General features: G+C 52.3%; 1 protein-coding gene across 2 annotated transcripts in view; it reads left to right on the top strand.

Annotated features, from left to right (window-relative positions):
• Positions 1-19,756, top strand: part of Crtc1 (CREB regulated transcription coactivator 1) — a 48,809-nt gene that overhangs the window by 14,630 nt on the left and 14,423 nt on the right. For both annotated transcript variants that reach the window (XM_051178080.1, XM_051178079.1), the window contains exons 2-6: positions 10,604-10,720; positions 13,309-13,446; positions 14,268-14,329; positions 17,977-18,071; positions 18,512-18,597. In XM_051178080.1, the coding sequence (XP_051034037.1) occupies positions 10,604-10,720; positions 13,309-13,446; positions 14,268-14,329; positions 17,977-18,071; positions 18,512-18,597 (498 nt within the window). The remainder of the gene's footprint in view (positions 1-10,603; positions 10,721-13,308; positions 13,447-14,267; positions 14,330-17,976; positions 18,072-18,511; positions 18,598-19,756) is intronic.

Below are 19,756 nucleotides of genomic sequence, written 5' to 3'. Positions count from 1 at the left end.
CTCCAGGCCCCACATGGAAAGAACTGAGTCCTCCATGTTTTCCTTTACCCTCCACATGTATTCTTGGCACATGCATCCATCTTACCCCCCATTAAACAAATAAATGTAAAAGTAATGTATAAAATATGGGGAGGGACAGAGCAAGATGTGTGGCCCTGTGACACCATGTCATGCTCAAAACAAACCCAGGGGACAACGCCCAAGTACACCTAAGGTTGATCTGTGTCCGTATTGTGCCAGCATGAGTTCACATGTCCACAGAAAGGCTTTGTCCTTGGTCCTCTCGGCAGCAGGTTCTAGAAGCAGAACCCATCTGGGAGGAGCTCAGCTGTGAAGACATGGCCATAATTTTCCGTCATTTCCAAGGGCCCACTTTGAGAGTCCTCTACTGCCCATGGCCCAGACTCAGGATGCTGGCTGTGTCCCTGCTATGCTCTGAGCCTTTGCCGAGCCCCACATCACAGTGAGATGAAGTTCAATGTTGTGGGTTTGTGGGATTGGGAGGGCAGAACAGGGCACAGTTCTCTTTCTGCCCTTGCTTGTGGCTTCCTTTGGCTCTAGCCATTCTGCCATCCCCTGGCTTCTGGCCACATCTCTCTCATTAAGTCCAGGGCTAATTTTTTAACTGACTCTTTGGAGGGTTGGGTGGGCATGATTTTCTTGGCAGGGCATAGTTTTGTGTAGTGCAGGCTATTTACTCTGGGCTACCTAGATTCAAACCCTGTGTGATCACCTTACTCACCTGCTGGCTCCCATGGTAGGTAGGTGTGTGACTCAAGCATGGTATCTAAACCCAGAACACTTCCATAGTTACCAGCCTGGCATGTCCCAGTCAAACCACTTGGGGAGGAGGTAGTAGCTGGTCAGCCATACACCTCAGGTCACATCAGAGCCCAGGCCAAGAGACCCCTGCAGAACCACACTGCTATGGGCTCCCGCAGAAGGACCCTGGCACCTCAGGGCTCTCCCTGGTTTTATCAGGCTGAGGTACTGCATCCCCAAGGCTTGAGGTATGTGGATATTCCAGGCTTCCGATTTTTTTGTTGTTTGAGATAGCGTTTTACAAAGACCAGGATGACCTCAAACTCCTCATCCTTCTACCTCCATCTTTTGAGTTACAAGCTTGTGCCATCATGCCCAGTTTATATGGTGCTAGGAGTAGAACCCAGGGTTTTGTGCATGCTTGGCAAGCACTCCACCCACTGAGCTACCACACCCTACCCACTGAACTACCAGCACTGAGATCTATCTCCAATCTCTAATACAAGTGTTTTTTTGGTTTGATTTTGTTTTGGGTTTTTTTTTTTTTTTTTTTTTTTTTTTTGAGACAGGGTCTCTCTATATAGATCTAGCTGACTTGGAACTCACAGAGTTCCGCCTGTCTCTGCACCCAGAGTGCTGGAATGAAAGGTGTGTGACCCAGTACAGCTGTTAATGGAATCTTCATAGAGAGCTACAGACAAGAATGGTGGCAAAAGACACCCCATTGACTCACAAAACAGCCTGGCTTGTAATAGACTGCTTTCTGCCCTCAGTTAACCTGTGGTCCCTTGGTAGCTCTTGCAAATTGGGGACTCAGGAGTATCTCATCCCTTTGTGAGGCCTCACTCAGAAATGGGCACTGGGCCAATGGGGAGGGCTGAGTACCCTATAGAGGGAAGAGGGCCCCACAGAACCAGCTGTGCTGTACAGATCTCTAGGGACCCGTCACAGTTCTGGGCCCAAGTGCCTGTGTCCAACCTCCACCACTGTCTGGAGAAACAGCCGGCGCCGCCCGCCACAGACCCCCTCATTCCCCCTCATTCCCGGGTCTGGAAATTTGGCAGCGGCTGTGGAGCCTGATTAAAGGCATTCCTGGCTCCACAGTGCCTGTGTACTCAAGTCTGTGTTTACAGTGGGCTGGAGACACAGGGAGGCTGGAGGCCCACCCGGGGCCAAGGTGACTCAGCCTGGAATCTACATGCCTGTGTCTTTCTCCATTCATTCCCTCCTGTGGGCAGAGTGCCCTCAGTGTGCTAGTTCAGCCTGGTCACCCAGCAGGACCCTGGCAGCATTGCAGCAGGGAACAGACATAAATCCAAACGTGCTGGGTATGGTGACATACACCTTTAATCCCTGTGCTTAGGAGGCAGAGGCAGGTGGATAAAATGAGTTCATATGTGGTGAGACCATGTCTCAAAAATAAAATAATTAAAGTTTTGGTTATTTATTTATTTATAAACAGTGCAAATGTAAGAGTTGGAACCTTTGGTTCCTTCAAAATCAAAAGCATATATATCAGCTGGTGAGTGGCATACCTGTCACTCCTGCACTCAGAGACTGTAGCATAGGCTCAGAGCCCGCCTGGGCTACATGACACCCTGTCTCAAAAGTAAACAAAAAAGGAGAAAAAGAAAAGAAAAGAAAAAAGGTTGAGGGGCTAGAGCATCAGGAGAGCTGGCTGCTCTTGCAGAGACCTGAGTTTGACTCCCAGTACCTACTTCAGGCAGGCTCCAAAATCTCTGTTCCTGTGGGCTCCTGTATGTGCACAAATCCACACACAAGTAATTATAAAAGATTTAAATAAATTAATAAAAATTAAAATGGAACATAGTAGTACACTCTTGTAACCCCAGTGTTAGGAGACTCTACAGCAGAAGGATTGCTCTGAGTTTGAGATTCTTCCTGTCAGGGGTAGAGCACTTGCATAGTGTGCTTCTAGTCCTGGGTTCCACCCCCAGCACTGTAAAAACAAAGAGACCCAAAAAGGAACAAGTGTTGGGGAGGAGGTGAGGCTGGAAGCTTCAAGCTTGTGGGAGTGTGACACATGCAGCTAGCTATCAGGGAAGACGCCACAGAGAAGCCCAGAAGCACCAGAACCATGGTTCTACCCCCCCAAGTGTGCACACTTGCACACTGTATTCACAGATTATTCCCAATCACTAAAAGATGGAAAAGTATGCCAAGTGTCAATCATCTGAGGAATAAATAAACAGTAATGTGGTGTGCCCATCCAGGGGCATGCAGTGGGCCAGATGAATCTCAGACAGTCAGGACATGACAGAAGCCAGACATGAAAGGCCACATCTTGCATAGCTGTGGGGCTGAGAGATGTCCAGAGCATCCAGAGAGATGAGAAACAGAGTTGGAACTGTCAGGGTGGGGAGGGACTGGCTTCAGTGCAGGTGAGCTGAGACATAGCGCCCTCACCCAGGATCAGCTATCCCAGAGCCCCTCACACATTGTCCCCAGCTTGCACACCAGGCTTTCCTTTGCAGGTGTAGCATTCACCCCCACACACCCTGTCGTACATTGCTGCCACAGTGAAGCCTCTGGTAGCCTAGGTCACTGGACTGTGCTAAATTGGAGGTCTGTCAGGGAGTGTGGGGCATGTAAGAAAAATACATATGGGTTCTTCGGGTCTGGGATGCTTTCCTTTAGGCCCTCAAGGGAGCAGAGCTTGTGGAAGGCTGGGGTGCAGCTCAGGGGTAGAGCACTTGCCCAGCACATGTGGGGCTGTGTGCCATTCTGCTGAGCATGGTAGGCCCCTGTCTTCACTCCCCATGCATGAGGCTCCACTCCCATACCAGTACAGAGTGGGAAAAGCTAGGGGCCAGGTATTCCAAATTCTTGTTGCTATTACTTGGGGAGCATAAGCCTTCTCCCCACCTTCTGGCAGGACTTGGGGAGTGGGTTGGGTGAAATGTTGTCAGCTTCCTTGCTTTGTTTATAACTAGCCAGTCAGCAGCCTGATCACTTGGCCCCGGGGGCTGGTTCTGCTCCACCAGGGTTAGGGTGAGCTGGGATCCCTGTGATGGTGCAACATCCTGCTCTTTAGAATCTGAGGGCTTAGCTGCAGGGAGCAGATGGCTCCTCCTGGGGAGAGCTTGGGGATGTGGGTGGTTGACAAGGCTGGGGCAGCATGGGCAGGGAGGTATCCTTTGCAGTAATTGAGGAGCTCCAGTCTCTGTCAGTGCTGAGTAGCGCTGTGTGGCTTCTGTTCCCTTCCTGGTGGCTGGCGCTATCTGAGGCCCCTGCTCCAGGGCCTTTGTACCAGCCCTTCCTGCACCTCACTAGCTCCTTGAGGCCTTTGCTGAACTTGCAGAATCTCCCTCTCAGAGAACACTGGGAAGGTGGCCATGTCCAGAGTCCCCTGCCCTTGGCCTTCTTCTGTAACTGTGCTACAAGGCCGCAGGGTCCAAGTGTGTGAACCCCTGGGCCTTTGTGTGCTGGACCTTAGCCTCTGCTGGCCTCAGCACTGGGAAAGTGTGGTTGGTGTCTGAACCTCTTTCCCCATTACAGCCATGAGAGGCGGGGCAGTTGTCCTCTGTAGGCATGGGAAAAGCTGTGTTCCTAGCCAGGGACCCAGAACTGCTCTTCTGGTCAGTCTTTCAAGCATTTTTCTAGCTGCTTGTGGCACATCCAAGCTCTACTTCTATTGCAGGCTCTGCTTTTGGCCACTGTGGAGGTCACAGTGTGACAGAGGACAGTCCCTATTCAAGGAGGTTCAAAGTGCAGAAGGGAGAACCCGGTGGAGTTCTAGGCAGTAGCAAGTCTCCTTGCTGGTACCCATGCAGAGACCCTGAGGCAGCTGCACCTGGCTTATCTGGTAGAGGCACAATGAGGTTAGGGAGATCAGAGGGTCAGACAAGTGAGGGGAAACTGAGGCATACACAGAGCATTCATTCCTCTCCTCCCCTTCCCTGCTCCTTTTCACCATAGTCCCTGCACAAGGACAGAGCCCCAGCATCAGCTGGCCAGTTCCTCTTAATCTCTTTACAAGGCCGGCCTGTTGCCATGGTGACTACAGCCAGTCCTGGCCTGCCCAAGGCCACTCTATCTGAGCAGTGAAGCTGGGAGGGGCTAGTGGTTGTGGGGGCTGCACAGGTCTTCCTGGGAAACTGCCAGGTCCTTTCCAATCCCCAAGAGGTTCCCACAGTGGCTTCACACAAAGCCAGAGGTAGCTTTTCTATGATGCCCTGACCAGCCCACTCAAGGAGAGGCCAATGGGGCTCTATTGAGTCTTCCTCCTGAAGAGGTGCTCCATATGCAGTGGGAGGGTTCTTGGAGGAGTCTGAGCCCTAGTCTGGGGGACAGCCCCACCATGCTTAGCCACCTCCTAGCTAGGCAGGCCCTGTCTCCCTGCCAGGCTTGCTTGAGTTGTCCATCAGAGGAGTAGAGTACTGTCCTGAGAGAGTATCTCCCCAGCAGTGCATCCTCATGCTCAGGACCCAGGGTCTGCAGGAATAAAATTCTTAGGGTCCAGAGAGATGGCGCAGGAGTTAGGAGTTTGAGTGCTGTTCCTGCAGAGAACCTGGGTTCCTTCAGGCTCTGTGGGATCCAATGACCCCTTCTGGCATCTGTGAACTTATGCACAAGTGCATGTAATTAAAATAAATACTGCTGGGGCGGTGGTGGCACACACCTTTAATCCCAGCACTCAGAGGCAGGGCAGGTGGATCTCTCTGAGTTTTGAGGCCAGACTGGTCTACAGAGAAACCTTGTCTCAAATAAACAAACAAACAAATAAATGATGGTTTTGGGTGAGGGTTTCTTTGAGTAGCCTAGGTTGTCCTGGAACTTGCTGTGTAGGTCAGGATGGCCTCAGACTCATAGAGATCTGCCTACTAAGTGCTGGGATTAAAGGCATGTGCCACCACCCCCTGCTAAAATACATGTTTTTAAAAAGAGTTCACCTCAATTAAGTTGAGATCCAGGGGCCAGTTTATCACCCCTTGGTATCTGTGGGTGTCGAGTGCCAGGGGCTCTGTGGACACAGAATTCCAGGAGTACTCAGGTAGTGTTGAGTCTCTGGGAATTGCCACAGTGGCATTTAGGGAATCATGGGAATCTAGGGGTTCTTGGAAAAATGCAGTGATCTTTTTTTTCTGGGACCATTGATCATGGGGCCCACAGATCCTGAGGGGAGGAAAGAGCCCTGCATGACCTAAGGCTGAGACAAAGACTGCTACATCATGGGACAGGGACACTGGAGCTATGACCCCAAGTCCTAGACTGCCCAGAGTGTGTAGAAGATGGATGAGGCAGGAAGGGGTCTCCAGGGGGAATTGAGGCAAGGAATGCCCATGGCTTTAAGCTACCCAGCTCATGGCACTTGGACAACTCTAGAATTCTAACCCGGTCTTGTCATGTTCACCTGGGATTTGTTCTGGGGTGGAAGGGCTCAGGGAACACAGAAGAGTTGCCCCATCTAGCTGCTACCCATCCAGATGCCATGTTTATGGAACATGTCCAGCATGGCCACAGGGTGAGACAGGCTGCTTCTCTCCCAGTCCCCTTAATCACAAAACAGCAGTGAAAGGCATGGCAGGGATACCTGCCACCTTGACTCCATGGTTAGGCACTGTGTAGAAGGGTGGTCAGCATGGACAGGGACTGACATTCTGGAAGGATCCAAGGCTAGAGCCAGGAGTCAGGAAGGGAGACCCCACTTGCAGGCTTTACTCACAGTCTGGTTCTAAACACAGCAGCTTCCAGGTCTCATGAGCTCTCTGCAGCAGAGTCAAGATCCAGGAGTGCAGACCAGCTGGTAGCTAAGGGCAATGGTGGTGGGGGGTCAAGAAGTTACAAGCAGAGCCTGTGACCAGGCCAGTGCTGGATCCTTCCTTTAGTTTGGATGGTATCCAGCAGTGTGGCACTTTGGCTCCCAGCTGTGTCTTTGTTTTTCTCTGTGGTGCACATACCTGTAATGTAGGCACTCAGAAGGTCAAGGCAGCCCTTCCTCAGTAGGGCAAGTAGAAGGTGGCAGGCTGAAGTGAGTGTGTGGGTGCCTGCCTACCCTCTGTCAAGGCTCTCAGGATCTTGGAGAGGGCTGTTTATAGACTTGGGCCCTGGGCTTGATTCACAGGACTTGAGAAGTAATGCTGTGTTGCGACCCCTTGCTAGCAGCTGGGAGGGTGTGGAGGAAGCATCCCACGGGCTCTGCCCAGAACAGTGGGAGTTACTGTATCTCCCAGGAAGTTGGTACCTCAGGGGCCAGTGTCCACATGCACTTGCTCTTGTCAAGGTGGCTAGCATAGCCTGGGGATCAGGGACAAGTGATTTAACTTTTGGTGGTTCTCAACCTTCATAATACCATGGCTCTTTAATACAGTCACATATGTTGGGATGACCCCCAACCATAAAAGCATTGCATTGCTACTTCATAACTAATTTTGCTACTGTTAGGAACAGTAATGTAAATGTCTGTTATATGACCCCTGTGAAAGGATCATTTGACCCTCAGAGGGTTTTGACCCACAGGTTTCAAACTACTGCTTTAGGTGCAGTATGGCTTCAGAGGGGCTATCCTTGTGGGCAGTCCTGAAGAAAACTGGGTACGTCCAGCCATGCTTCTGTTCATGTGTGTACCATCATTCCTCAATCTCATGTATCAATCCACGTGCTTGCTTACCTGCTCACTCCTTCATTCACATGCTCCTCAGCAGATACAGGTTGGCATGCCTCTGTAGACATGCTCTGTGTCTTCAGGAAACACAGTGTGACAGGTTCAGGGCATGTTGCTTGGCTGCAGGAAGAGAGACTTACAGGGTACAAGCCAGGATCTCATCACTCCAGGGTCACCCTCTGTCCTGACCATGTACTGAAAAGACTCATGTACTGACCATGTACTGAAAGTCCTTTGACTTACAGAGTTTAAACCAGAAAGGAGACAGGGGGCAGGCTTTCCAGTTGTCCCATCCTCATGGCACCACATGGGCATGGTTGGCCTGCCCAACCAGTGTGTGCCAGCACGGCCGTATTGCCAGGGTATCAGGATTATCAGGGTTCTGGTTGGAGGTCAGTCTTGCGGACTGAGTGACCACCAGCATGGGTGACTTCAGTGTCCAGTGTCCAGCTTCCTCAGAGGTCAAGCTAATGAAAGGTGACCTTGAAGCCCCATGTACATGGTGATGCTCTTTAAAAAGCTAGTGTGGTAGTGGCACACTTTTAATCCCAATACTCAGGAGGAAGAGGCAGGTGGATCTTTGTGACGGCAGCCAGGGCTGCACAGTGAAACCCTGTCAGGAAGAAAGGGAGGGAGGGAGGAAGGAAGGCTCGAACCCTGATAGGATTTGGAGGGCAGGGTTTCGAGTTCTTTGTTGCATGGCCGGCCCATTTGTGGTCATTCTCAGGCTCTTGGTGGCTCAGCACACTGCTGTCAGACTGAGAGCTTCTTGGTGCTGTCACTGTTGCTCTGAAGGGAGCTGTGGCGCTTTTCCTTGCCAAAGAGAGGCCTCAGTCTTCATCCACTGTTCATATCCACACTACCAGGGTTTCCCCATGGAGGCTAAACTAACAGAGAAATCTTCTGCTGTTCTACTGAGTCGCCTCAAAGTTTCCTGCTTCAAGTAATTGTGTTAGAGTCTCATGTAGTTAAGAATAGTTGTCCTCGCTGGAGTCATCTAAGAGGTGGGACCTCAACTGAGAAAATGCCTCTTAAGATCTGGCTGTAGAGTAGCCTGTGGAGCATGTTCTTAATTAGTGATCGATGAGGGAGGGTCCAGCTCACCGTAGGAAGTGCTATTCCTGGCCTGGTGGTCCTGGGTTCTGTAAGAAAGCAGCTGAGCAGGCCATGAGGAGCAAGCCAGTAAGCAGCACCCTCCATGGCTTCGGTATCAGCTCCTGCCTCCAGGTTCCTGCCTTGTGTGTGAGTTCCTGTGCTGAGTACCTTCCATGGTGAACAGTGCTGTGGAAGTGTAAGCCAAATAAACTCTTTCCTCCCCAATTTGCTTTTTGGGCATGATTTCTCATCGCAGCAGTAGAAACACTTAAGATACTGACCTTGACCTCCTGCCCTTCCTGCCTCAGCCCGGGTGTGCTGGAATGACAGGTCACCTCCATACCCTGTCACAGTGGTACTCTGATGGAGAGGATATGCTGAAGGCCTCCAAGTCACCTGGGGACAAGGAACACAGGGCCTGACTTCCCTAGGGATAGTGGAGTCCCCACCATGCCAGCCTAGATACAAGGTGTTAGCTGCAAGGCCCAGGGTGCTGAGCAAGGTGGGCAGGCTTGGACATGGCAGGAGAGCAAGGCTTGTGCAGGGTGGGCTCAGGAGCCCCGATTGCCCTACTGGTCAGACCCAGTTCTGAGATTTGCCCCCAAATTCCAGGATATAAACACAATGGCCCTGATGTGTTCTGCCCTGGTACCTAGTTCTCCAAGAACTGTGGCTCTGTCCTTCCATAGAGTGCCATTTCTGTCACCACAGGGGCTGGTAGAGCACAGACTAGGATGTGGGAAACTGAGGCTCAGTCAGATAAGGGGGGGGGAACCTAAGGATGTGACCCAGGAAGTCAGGAGAGACACAGCCCTAGACAGGGTGGGCAATGGGAAGCACCGTCTTCTGACTTGTATCTTCTCTTTTCTTTTCCTTTTCCTTTTTTTTTTCTTTTTGAGACAGGGTTTCTCTGTAACTTTGGAGTTTATCCTGGAACTCGCTCTGTAGACCAGACTGGCCTCAAACTCACAGAGATCCCCCTGCCTCTGCCTCCCAAGTGCTGGGACTAAAGGTGTGAGCCACCACTGCCTGGTGCTTGGTTCATAATTTTAATTACACTTACTTGTGTGGGTGAAATCCCACACAAAGTGTTTGTGGAGGTCAGAGGACAACTTGTGGGAGTCAGTCCTCTCTGGGACTTAAGGATTGAACTTGGGTCATCAGGCTTAGCAGAAAACGCCTTTTCTTCCTGAACCATCTTGTCAGCCCCTTTCCATATTTCATAGCTGCTGGGAAGAACTCAGTGAGAGTTGTGGGTGGGACCAGCTGGCATCCACTGAGAATGTAGGTACCTCCAGTACAGACCCAATATAGGCACCTAAGAACCAGGCCTGTTCATCTTCCTCCACTGAGGCCCACAGGAAGTAGCTGTCCACCTGGGTGAGGTGCTGGGCCTGGTGTGCAGCCAATTGGAGTTCTGCTTCCCTCTCCAAGGTCCAAGCCTCCCCAGGAAGCAAGGGCTGGTGTGGGAAGGGTGGGAGGTTGGGTCGATAGTTGTATGTGAGAGAACTGAAAATCAGCCCATGTTGTATACACAGTGTGGGACCCTAGCAACCACAGACCCAGCCGGAGCACACAGCGTTTTCTCTTCCCCATGTGCCATGCCCCTCAATTAAACATTTGCCCTTGTCCCTTACAATTCACAGAGGCCATCTCCTCATTCCTGAGCAGATCTGGAGACAAGCAGGCATATTACCTAAATGTGTGGCTGCACCTGTTTCCTCAGGGCCCTAAGGAGCTAGAGGCTTATGCAGGATCCTTAGTGCTCAGACAAGAGCTTGAGGGTCAGACAGCCCCACAGCCCTGTGGGACTTGGGACACATATTACATTGGTAACCAGTTTCCCACCATTGAAAGAGGCTTCCCAGTGGCTAGCATATCTGTGGTTTCTGGCCAGGCTTCCCCAGGGCTCTCAGCAGAGTGAGCCAGGTAGCTCACTGTCAGGGGCTCTTCAGGGAGGACTATCCACAGTAGGTTCTGCCTCTTTCAGAATCTCAGTCACAGGGTCCACATAGGTCTTGAACCCCACCACTTGAACCTTCTAGATATGAGTACTCTGTGGGGCTCCCTTAGAATATGTCCCCTCCTGCATGGTAACAGCTGATGACTTTGCTTCTCCAGCTTCAACTGCAAAAATCCCAGTACCTACAGCTGGGCCCCAGCCGCGGCCAGTACTATGGTGGATCCCTGCCCAACGTGAACCAGATTGGAAGTGGCAGCATGGATTTCTCCTTCCAGGTGAGCCTCCCTGTACTCCTGGCACTTTCCCTCTCCTAGGTAATACTCCAAGTCTTCCTGTCTCAACTTTGCCCCCCCATCCTGGGCCCCCCCTCAGCCACAGACTCCAGGGACAACTGGGTGGCCCACAGGCTGAGCTGTTTTCCACCCACTTCTCTTATATCCTGGGGCTGGAGGAGGTGGGGCAGCCTGGCAGCCTAGTGGGGTTCCCTGAGCTCCACAGACTCCTGGAATTAGCCCCCATCCTCATCCCCACCCCCACTCTGCTGCTCATAATACTCAGCAGCTGCTGCACCTGCCAGCAGGCTTTTGAGGTCTCAGGAAGAGCTCTGGGCCTCGGGGGGAGGGGGGACTTGGCTCCAGCTGCCTCACTGATCTGCAGTTCTCAGAAGGAAGCCCCTGCCGCCTGACCCCACTTGTCTGCAGATGGTTCTTGGCAGAGCTGCACACCCATCATGGCTCCCTCAGGCCACAGGCCGCTGTCAAAATAATGTAGATAAGGGCCAGCTCCTCTCCCCAGACCGCAGTCTTCAGGAGAAGTACAAGGAGGGGGTGCAGACAGGGCCCTCCAGCCATCAAACACAGTGCTACCAACCGTCTGGGAACAAGCATGTCCCCAAAGAGCTGGCAGGCTCCTGAGTCATGACTCTTCTCCTACCTGCTGCTGGGATAGGCAGCCTTTACCTGGCTTTGCTCAGGTCTGCTAGCTCGGTCCTGGGGGACATCAATCACCCTGTGGAGTACCAGGGCTTGGTGTACTGAAGTCACTGGCTTTCTGGGGCCGGTGACCTCTATTTTATCTTCCTCCCAGCTACCCCCCTCCACTCCAGCATCTTCACTTGACCATGCATGGTCACCACAATGCACTTTTCAGTGCCGGGGCACAAGGGACCCTACTAGGCCCACATTTGCCCGAGGTACACATGCTCACTGGTGTTGGTTCTTTGCATCTTCAGTGCAGTGGATTTTGGGGGCTAGCCCTGGACACAGCTTGGTGTCTCTGGTAACTGAGCCCCAGGCTGAGGCTGTCCTTGTCCAGCTCCAGCCAGTAAGACCTTGACCCATATGTGGGCACTGGGTGCACCACAACTGTCCCTATGACTCTCTGGGAGGTTCCCCTTCCATCCACCTTCCCGAAGCAAATCTACTCTGTGCCAGCCATCTTGGGAAGTGTGTATGGGTGCTGCTCAAAGTCCCCCAGGACTCTTGGGGTCTTCTTGGGCAGATGCCATGTGCACATATCCTGACCTGGGGTCTGTTGCAGCAGAGTCCACACATGTGTCCTAAGCTGCATGGTCCAAGCCCCGAAGCATGCACATGCTCAAATGCTGGATCCCAAATAGGACTGGAGAGCTGGGAGGGGCCTGGAGAAGTGGTGGGGATTGGAAGACTGGGTGGGGTCTAGAGGGCTAGTGGTCTGTTTGCAGGATGGGTCTTGATTGCTAATGGGAGCAGAGAGCTGGGAGGGACCTAATGTGTGGGGGCATTTCTTTCCTAGAGAGGTGGATGCCTCAGTTTCCCCTTGGGCTTATAGATGTCTCAGAGAAATGACTGGCCTCTTCTTTCCCCAGGCCCTGGCGGTGAGGTTCATGGCCATTTTTGGGGATCAGTCCCTTTTCATGGGGAAATATATAGAAAAGTTCTAAATCAGCAAGCTCTTTTTCTGGGTCACAGAGAGATTTGGCAGTGGCCACTTCTTAGCCAGCCCTGAAGGCAGACACACAGAAAGAAGTGGCCAGTCCATTCCAGCCACCACTGGCAGGAAACCTGTTTGAATATCAGAATGGCTTTCATTTTGTGACTTGGGACAGAGGGACCCAGGGCCCAGGAAGCCAGGCAGTCATGGGCCCAAGATATGTCCTGGGCTGGCTTAGACAGCTGAGTTCACCCTAACATGGTGACAGGTTTCTGGCAGCCTTGGGGACTCAGAGGCTTGCCTGGAGCCTTGTGCCAGACCAGGTGTGGGTAAGCATCCCCAGCCAGCCAGGCCATAGCCCTGGAAGGCGCCTGTAATTGGCTCCCAGTGGCGCCTGGCTGAGATGCTGGGGATGGGAGCAGCAGAGGGGGTAGGAGAGGGGGCCCACAGCTCAATCCAGAGCAGTTCTGGGCTCTGCCTCAATCCTCTTGGGAGCAAATGCTAGGCCAGGTGGGCCCTACAGCATCTCTGGGCTTGAAGCCCTAGGGGCCTCTCTTGGCAGGACCCTCCAGAGATGACGTAAGTGGGGACAGGAGGCTGGCCAGGCCTGGGAGAAAGGGTGGAGGCCTGTCTGCACCTGGCCAGCTGGGGAGAGCTACCCTTGGCACCCAGGCAAAGCTTGTACCTCCCAGTCTGGCCTGAACATGCAGGCTGCACTGCATGCCTCCTGCCCTTCCTGGGACATCCCTGTCAGCTTTTGTACCTCAGTCTCATGGTTCAGCTGGAGCTTGGGCTGCCAGAGAAGCCTGTGGAGAGGTTTGAATATGGTATGTTGCAGATCAGGGGTCCCTGAGGGTAGAGCTGGGGGAACCTCAGGCCTAAGCCAGTGACCTGGGTTCGGGTCTTCCCTCTCCTTTCTTAACCCCCATTCATGACCTATCCTTCTCTCCAGACACCGTTTCAGTCCTCAGGCCTGGACACGAGTCGGACTACACGACATCATGGGCTTGTGGACAGAGTATATCGTGAGCGAGGTAGACTTGGCTCTCCGCACCGGCGGCCCCTGTCAGTTGACAAGCATGGGCGACAGATATCCTTTTTGAAGAGGATGTATGTGGGATTGGGAGGGAACAGGGGAACAGGCACACACTGTTGCCTGTGGGCACCAAATTGGGGAAATCTAGGGGGCAGCCTGGAGATAGTCAGTGTGCTGGAGTCAGCGGTGGGGTCAGTGGGACAAAGGGAAGAGTTAAGGAGAGTGGCTCCAAACCACAGAGCACTGGACCACAAGGAATGGTCAGGAGCGCAGCCTTCAAGGAAGTAGAAGATCTTCTGATTAAGGCTACAGACAGAGCCAGGCCCAGATGGACACAATGGTGACTCCACATATACAGTTGGGCTCTGTTATTTGAAGGGTGGACTCCAGCCAGGGTCCTCTTCCAAACTTGGCTGCCTCAGTGAGATCCCCATCCCAGGTTATTCTAGTCCCCACTCCCAACTCTGCAAGATGGAGCTATCTGTCTGCTCCCTGCTTCTTGCTTCTGAGCCTTTGATGCTGGGTGCCACCTCAATTGAAGAGGTCAGTTGAATTTGGCCTCCCTGAGGCATCTGGGCACCATTGTGAGGCACCATTGGAATGGCTTAGAGGATAGTGCTGAATTGTAGGTGAAGGGGTCTGGCCTTGCTGGGAGCCCCTGCACCAGCAGCTGCTTCCAGCCAGGCAGGAAACACCCCTTGCCCTCCTGGCCAGCTGTCTGCAGGCCTAGCCACAAGCTGGGAGCCCAGGCTGCTCCCAGGAGCTCTCAGCAGCCTGGCTCCACAGCCTGTGCATTGGGTTTCCTGTGCTGTGGCCACAGCATATGGGCACAGGAGGTTTCAGAACCCACTTCAAGGTTCCCTTAACCCATCCACGCTGACAGCTGCCCCTACAGTACCGTGTACCTCTCGCCTCCTGCGGATACCAGCTGGAGGAGGTCAGTGCCAGGGACACCTGCCTCCTGGAGGACACAGTGTACACATTTGCTACAGTTGTGTGTGGAGAGGCAGGGCACAATCACTGGAAAGTGACCAAGTGAGCCAGATGCTTCCAAAGGGTTCCAGACATCAACTCTCTCCATAATGTGGAGATAAGTCTTCAGGAGCCTTTAAACCCCACTTCTCTCCCTGTTCTTCCTCCTCTGCTCCTCCTCTCTCCTCCTGCTCCTCCTCCTGCTCCTCCCTCCTCCTGCTCCTCCCTCCTCCTGCTCCTCCCTCCTCCTGCTCCTCCTCCTGCTCCTCCCTCCTCCTGCTCCTCCCTCCTCCTGCTCCTCCCTCCTCCTGCTCCTCCCTCCTCCTGCTCCTCCTCCCTCCTGCTCCTCCTCCCTCCTCCTGCTCCTCCTCCCTCCTCGCTCCTGCTCCTCCTCCCTCCTCCTCCTCCTGCTCCTCCTGCTCCTCCCTCCTCCTGCTCCTCCTCCCTCCTCCTGCTCCTCCTCTCTCCTGCTCCTCCTGCTCCTCCTCCCTCCTGCTCCTCCTCCCTCCTCCTGCTCCTCCTCCCTCCTCTGCTCCTCCTGCTCCTCCTCCCTCCTCCTTCCTCCTCCCTGCTCCTGCTCCTCCTCCTGCTCCTCCTCCCTCCTCCCTGCTCCTGCTCCTCCCTTCTGCTCCTCCCTCCTGCTCCTCCTGCTCCTCCCTCCTCCTTCCTGCTCCTCCTCCCTCCTCCTGCTCCTCCTCCCTCCTCCTTCCTCCTCCTGCTCCTCCTCCCTCCTCCTGCTCCTCCTCCCTCCTCCTGCTCCTCCCTCCCTTCCTCCTGCTCCTCCTCCCTCCTCCTGCTCCTCCTCCCTCCTCCTTCCTCCTCCTGCTCCTCCTCCCTCCTCCTGCTCCTCTCTCCTGCTCTCTTGCTCTTTCTCCTGTTCCTCCCTGCTCCTCCTCCCTGCTCCTCCTCCCTGCTCCTCCCTCCTCCTGCTCCTGCTTCTCCCTCCTCCTCCTGCTCCTCCTCTTCCCCTTCCTCCTTTCTTCTCTCTCTATATATTTCTTTTTGTTTGTTTGTTTTTCAAGACAGGGTTTCATTGTGTAGTACTCGCTGTCCTGGAACTCAATTTATAGCCCAGGCTGACCTCAAACTCAGAGATCCACCTGTGTTTGCCTCCCAATTTCTGGAATTAAAGGCATGTGCCACCACCTCCCAGCTTATATTACTTACTTATTTCTTTTCAGAATTGAATAGTCAGCGGTGTATCTTGCTTATTTTGTTTTTATTTTGTTCTCTTAATGAGACAGCCTCTCACTCTGTAGCCCAGACTAGCTACAAATTGCCAGGCTGAAGTGGTCCTCAGCCTCCTGAGTGGCAGGAACAGAGTGTGTTCCACCAAGCCTGGCATTCTCCTCTACGGAAATAGCATTTCAGACACATGATCTAAATTTGGCAATGAGATGCAGATCTGTGGCAAGCACCATGTGCCTTGCCTGAGTACCCTGCTTCTATCCCCAGCACCACAAAAGGAACCTATGGGAATTGCTGCTTATTGGTATTTGCTGGATATGGTGGTCCCCACCTGTCGTCTCAGTATGTGGGGGGCAGAGACAGGCAGATCTCTGTGAGCTCCAGGTTATTCAGGACTCCACAGTAAGACCTTGTCTCAAAACAAGGGGCTGCAGAGACAGCTCAGCCGCCAAAGGACTTGGGTTTGAGTCCCAGTACCATATGGCAGCTCACAAGCGCCCTGTCTGACACCCTCTTCTGGTCTCCAAAGGAACTACATGCACACACATTCACATAAAATAAATCTTGGGGATAAAAACAATATAATAATTGCATCACATCCAGTGCCCTGTCACTCAGAGGCACTGACATCTTGGGAGGATGTGAAGGTTCTGCGCCAACACTGCACTGTTGTACCAGAGGGATGCTGGTCAGATCTGAGCTACATGGGCTCAGAGTCCTGCACATTCCCAAGGACTCAGTTTATAGATAGTGGAGATACTTACTAACATACTCTGAGGGAGGGTCTCATGGACTTAGGCCAACCCTGGACTTAACTATGTAGCTGGGAATGAACTTCAACACCTGCCCTTTAGCCTTAGCCACTGAAGTAACAGGCCTGTGTCACCACACCCAGTTTATGTGGTGCTTGGGATGAAACTTAAGGCCTTATGAGTACTAAGAGAGCACTCAGCCACTGAGTTATGGCTCATTTGAGACAGGTTCTCGCTCTGTAGCCCTGGCTGTCCTGGAACTCTCTCGGTAGACCAGGCTGGCCTCAAACTCACAGAGATCCTCCTGTCTCCGCCTCCAAGTACTGGGATTAAAGGTGTGTGCCACCACACCTGGCTTTGTGGGGGAGAGCATGTGTGCCACAGGTGGGGATCACAGGTCAGCTTGAGCATCTCTCTTCTGCCACTTGGGTCCCAGGGCTAATACCTAGATCATCAGACTTGGTTGGCAGCAAGCTTCTGTGCTCTCTTGCTGGCCCAATTGTTTTTCAAACATGGTTTCTCACTGTGCTCCTCAGGCAGGCCTCACACTTCTGGGTGCAAGCAACCTTTCTGTCTTCACTGTTGCTAGGACCATCCCTGGATAACACTCTCTTAAAACAAACCAGACTGGGATGGGGCTGTGGAGTGCTTGATGTTCAGTTGGTAGTGCTCACTTAGCATGCATGAAGTCTGGGTTCCATCCTCAGCTCCATATAAAACTGCTCTGGAGAGACAGCTCAGTAGCTAAGAGCATGGACTGTTCATCCAGAGGACCCAGGTTGATTCCCAGCACCCACATGGTATTTCACAGCCATCTGTAACTCCAGTTCCTGGGGATCTGATGCCCTCTTCTGTCTTCCATGGATACCAGGCAGTCACATGGTGCATAGGCATATATGCAGGCAGAATACCTGTACATAAACAATAAATAAATCTAGCCAGTTGGTGGTGGTGCATGCCTTTTAATCCTAGCACTCAGGAGTCAGAGGTAGGTAGAACTCTGTGAGTTCATGGCCAGCCTGGATTACAAAACAAGTTCCAAGACAGGCTCCAAAACTACCAAAAACCCTGTCTCAAAAAAAACCGTGTGTGTGTGTGTGTGTGTGTGTGTGTGTGTGTGTGTGTGTGTGTGTCTTTAAAAATACCACAATTCTTTAAAAAGAAAAAAATTGGGAATGGAAAGCTGGGTGGCAACTCACAAGGCCCTGAGTTCAAATCCTGTAACCCACATGGATTCAGACACAGTAGCACACATCTGAAATCCTAGCATACTCAGTGAGATATGCTGAGCAGCCTGAGGAACACAGGAGGGTTCTGAGGAGGCCAGGCTGGAAAGGCCCCTACATGCATGCCACACCATGTGATCATAGCACTCAGGAGGGAGAGACAGGAAGTTCAGAGGCCCAAGGTAGCTGTACAGTGAGTTTGTGGCCAGCCTGGCCTACATGAGACTGTAGAAACAGTCCTAGGCTGTAAGCTGTTTTTGTGTCCATTTTGCCCATAATAAAATTGAGCCCAGAGATGTCCAGGCAGACCTGTGATCACACAGCTGGTGGAATGACCCACACAGGCTGCCCCTGGGGCGGTTTCTGGATGTTTATAGGGACTAAGGCTGTATCTAACATGGATAGATCAAGGCTGAGCCTGAGTGTCACCATCTCTCTATCCCCAGGACCAACTCTGACTCTGCCCTGCATCAGAGCACATTGACACCCACCCCGGCAGAACCCTTCTCAGGAGGGTCCCAGGATGCACACCAGAAGAGAGGTATGCCAGGCAACCTGGTCTCAGGTGGCCCCTCGTCCCCTGAGGTCACCAGACTGTAGTGGACATTCTTAGAGGAAGAATCAGAGCAGATCAGATGTTATCAGGGACTGTTGCTCGGGTGCGGCTACTGGAGCTGGGTGTTGATGAATGCATGTGTTTTGTAGGAACCTTGCCTAGGCAGTGAGTGCTGGCTATATTCTGGGCCTGTGTGTGTGTTTCTGCTCTCGGGGCTGGCCCCTGGCTCCAGTCACCATCTTGGCTTCTTTGTGCTATGAAGTCAGCTGATAGCTCTTATGCAGGTCTGTCTTGTTGACTAGGCTCTCTTTTACAGTGTCAGTAAACCCCTAAGCTTGCTGTTAGGACCATGCAGTCAGTGTGGCCCTTACATGACTTGGCTGTGTAGTCATGTCTTCCTGATCCTTTTCTTCCCCCACACCCAGTGTTACTGCTTGCCGTCCCAGGCATGGAGGAGACCAGGTCTGAGACGGACAAGACCCTTTCTAAGCAGTCATGGGACTCAAAGAAGGTAAGAGCTGCTGGGTGGGCCAACCTTTTTCCAAACCCAGCCTGGAAACAAATGACTAGGTGGCACCATCTTCGCCAAGGTGGGACTCTTGTTTGGCTTGATTGGCACCCAAGCTTTGACATTAACAGCAGCCCTGTCAAACTGCCTAGAAACAGCTCAAGGATTTAACATCTATGGCTGGTCACAGTGGTGAAAAGGACAGACACTTGTCCCAGCTGGGACCCAGCATTTGGTGTCCAGGCACAGGCAGGAGCCATAGAGCAAGGCCTTGCTTCAGAATACAAAATAGAAGCAGGACTGGTGAGGGCTCTCCAAGCCTGGTGACCTAGTTCCATCCCTAGGAGCCACATGATAGGAGGGCTAACTCCTTCAAATTGTCCTCTTACCTCCACACACCTGTAATCGCACAAGCATGCCCAGACTCTTCACATGCACACACAAATAAATAACAAATGTTTTAGAAAAGGAAAAGGTACAAAGGTACAAAGGCTCTTGCAGGGATCCAGGTCTGGTTCCCTGTATCCAGGAAGTGACTTACAATCACCCATGCCCTCTTCTGACACACACCTGGTACAGATTCATGCAGGCAGGCAAAATACACATTACAAAAATAAACATTTTTCTTTCAAAGTAAAAGGGAGACTGGGGGGTGTGGGTCAGGGGTAACCTGAGCCTAGAATGTGTGGATTCCATTCCCAACACTGAAGAAAGAATAATTTGGCCGGGTTTGGTCTTACACACTTTTAATCCCAGCAAGTAAGCCAAAGCAGGTGGAGTTTGATGCCAGGTGGATCTACATAGAGAGTTTCAGGATAGCCCAGACTACTCAGAGAAACCTTGTCTCAAACCAAAACCTCAATAAACAGAAGAAAAGAGTTTCTGACTTTCCCAACAGCTGTAAACTCTTTGACTCAGTTCAGAAGCAGGGTGGGTGTGGCCTGTCACACAGCTGTCTCATAGCATGATGCTTACCTCATCTCAGCACCCTGAGGCCAAGGCAGGAGGAGCAGGAGTTTGCAACCAACCTAGGCTATATGAGTTTGCCAAAATAAAAATATAGAAACAGAATGAATTTATGTTCAGAGACCTCAGAGGCTTTGCCACACACAGCTAAGAAAGCCATTGGGGTTTCTGAGTCCATGGATTACTTGTCTTTCTC

This window comes from Phodopus roborovskii, unplaced genomic scaffold (genome assembly GCF_943737965.1).
Source record: "Phodopus roborovskii unplaced genomic scaffold, PHOROB, whole genome shotgun sequence".
NCBI classification, from domain to species: Eukaryota; Metazoa; Chordata; class Mammalia; order Rodentia; family Cricetidae; genus Phodopus; species Phodopus roborovskii.
This window is presented reverse-complemented; position numbering and strand designations above follow the sequence as displayed.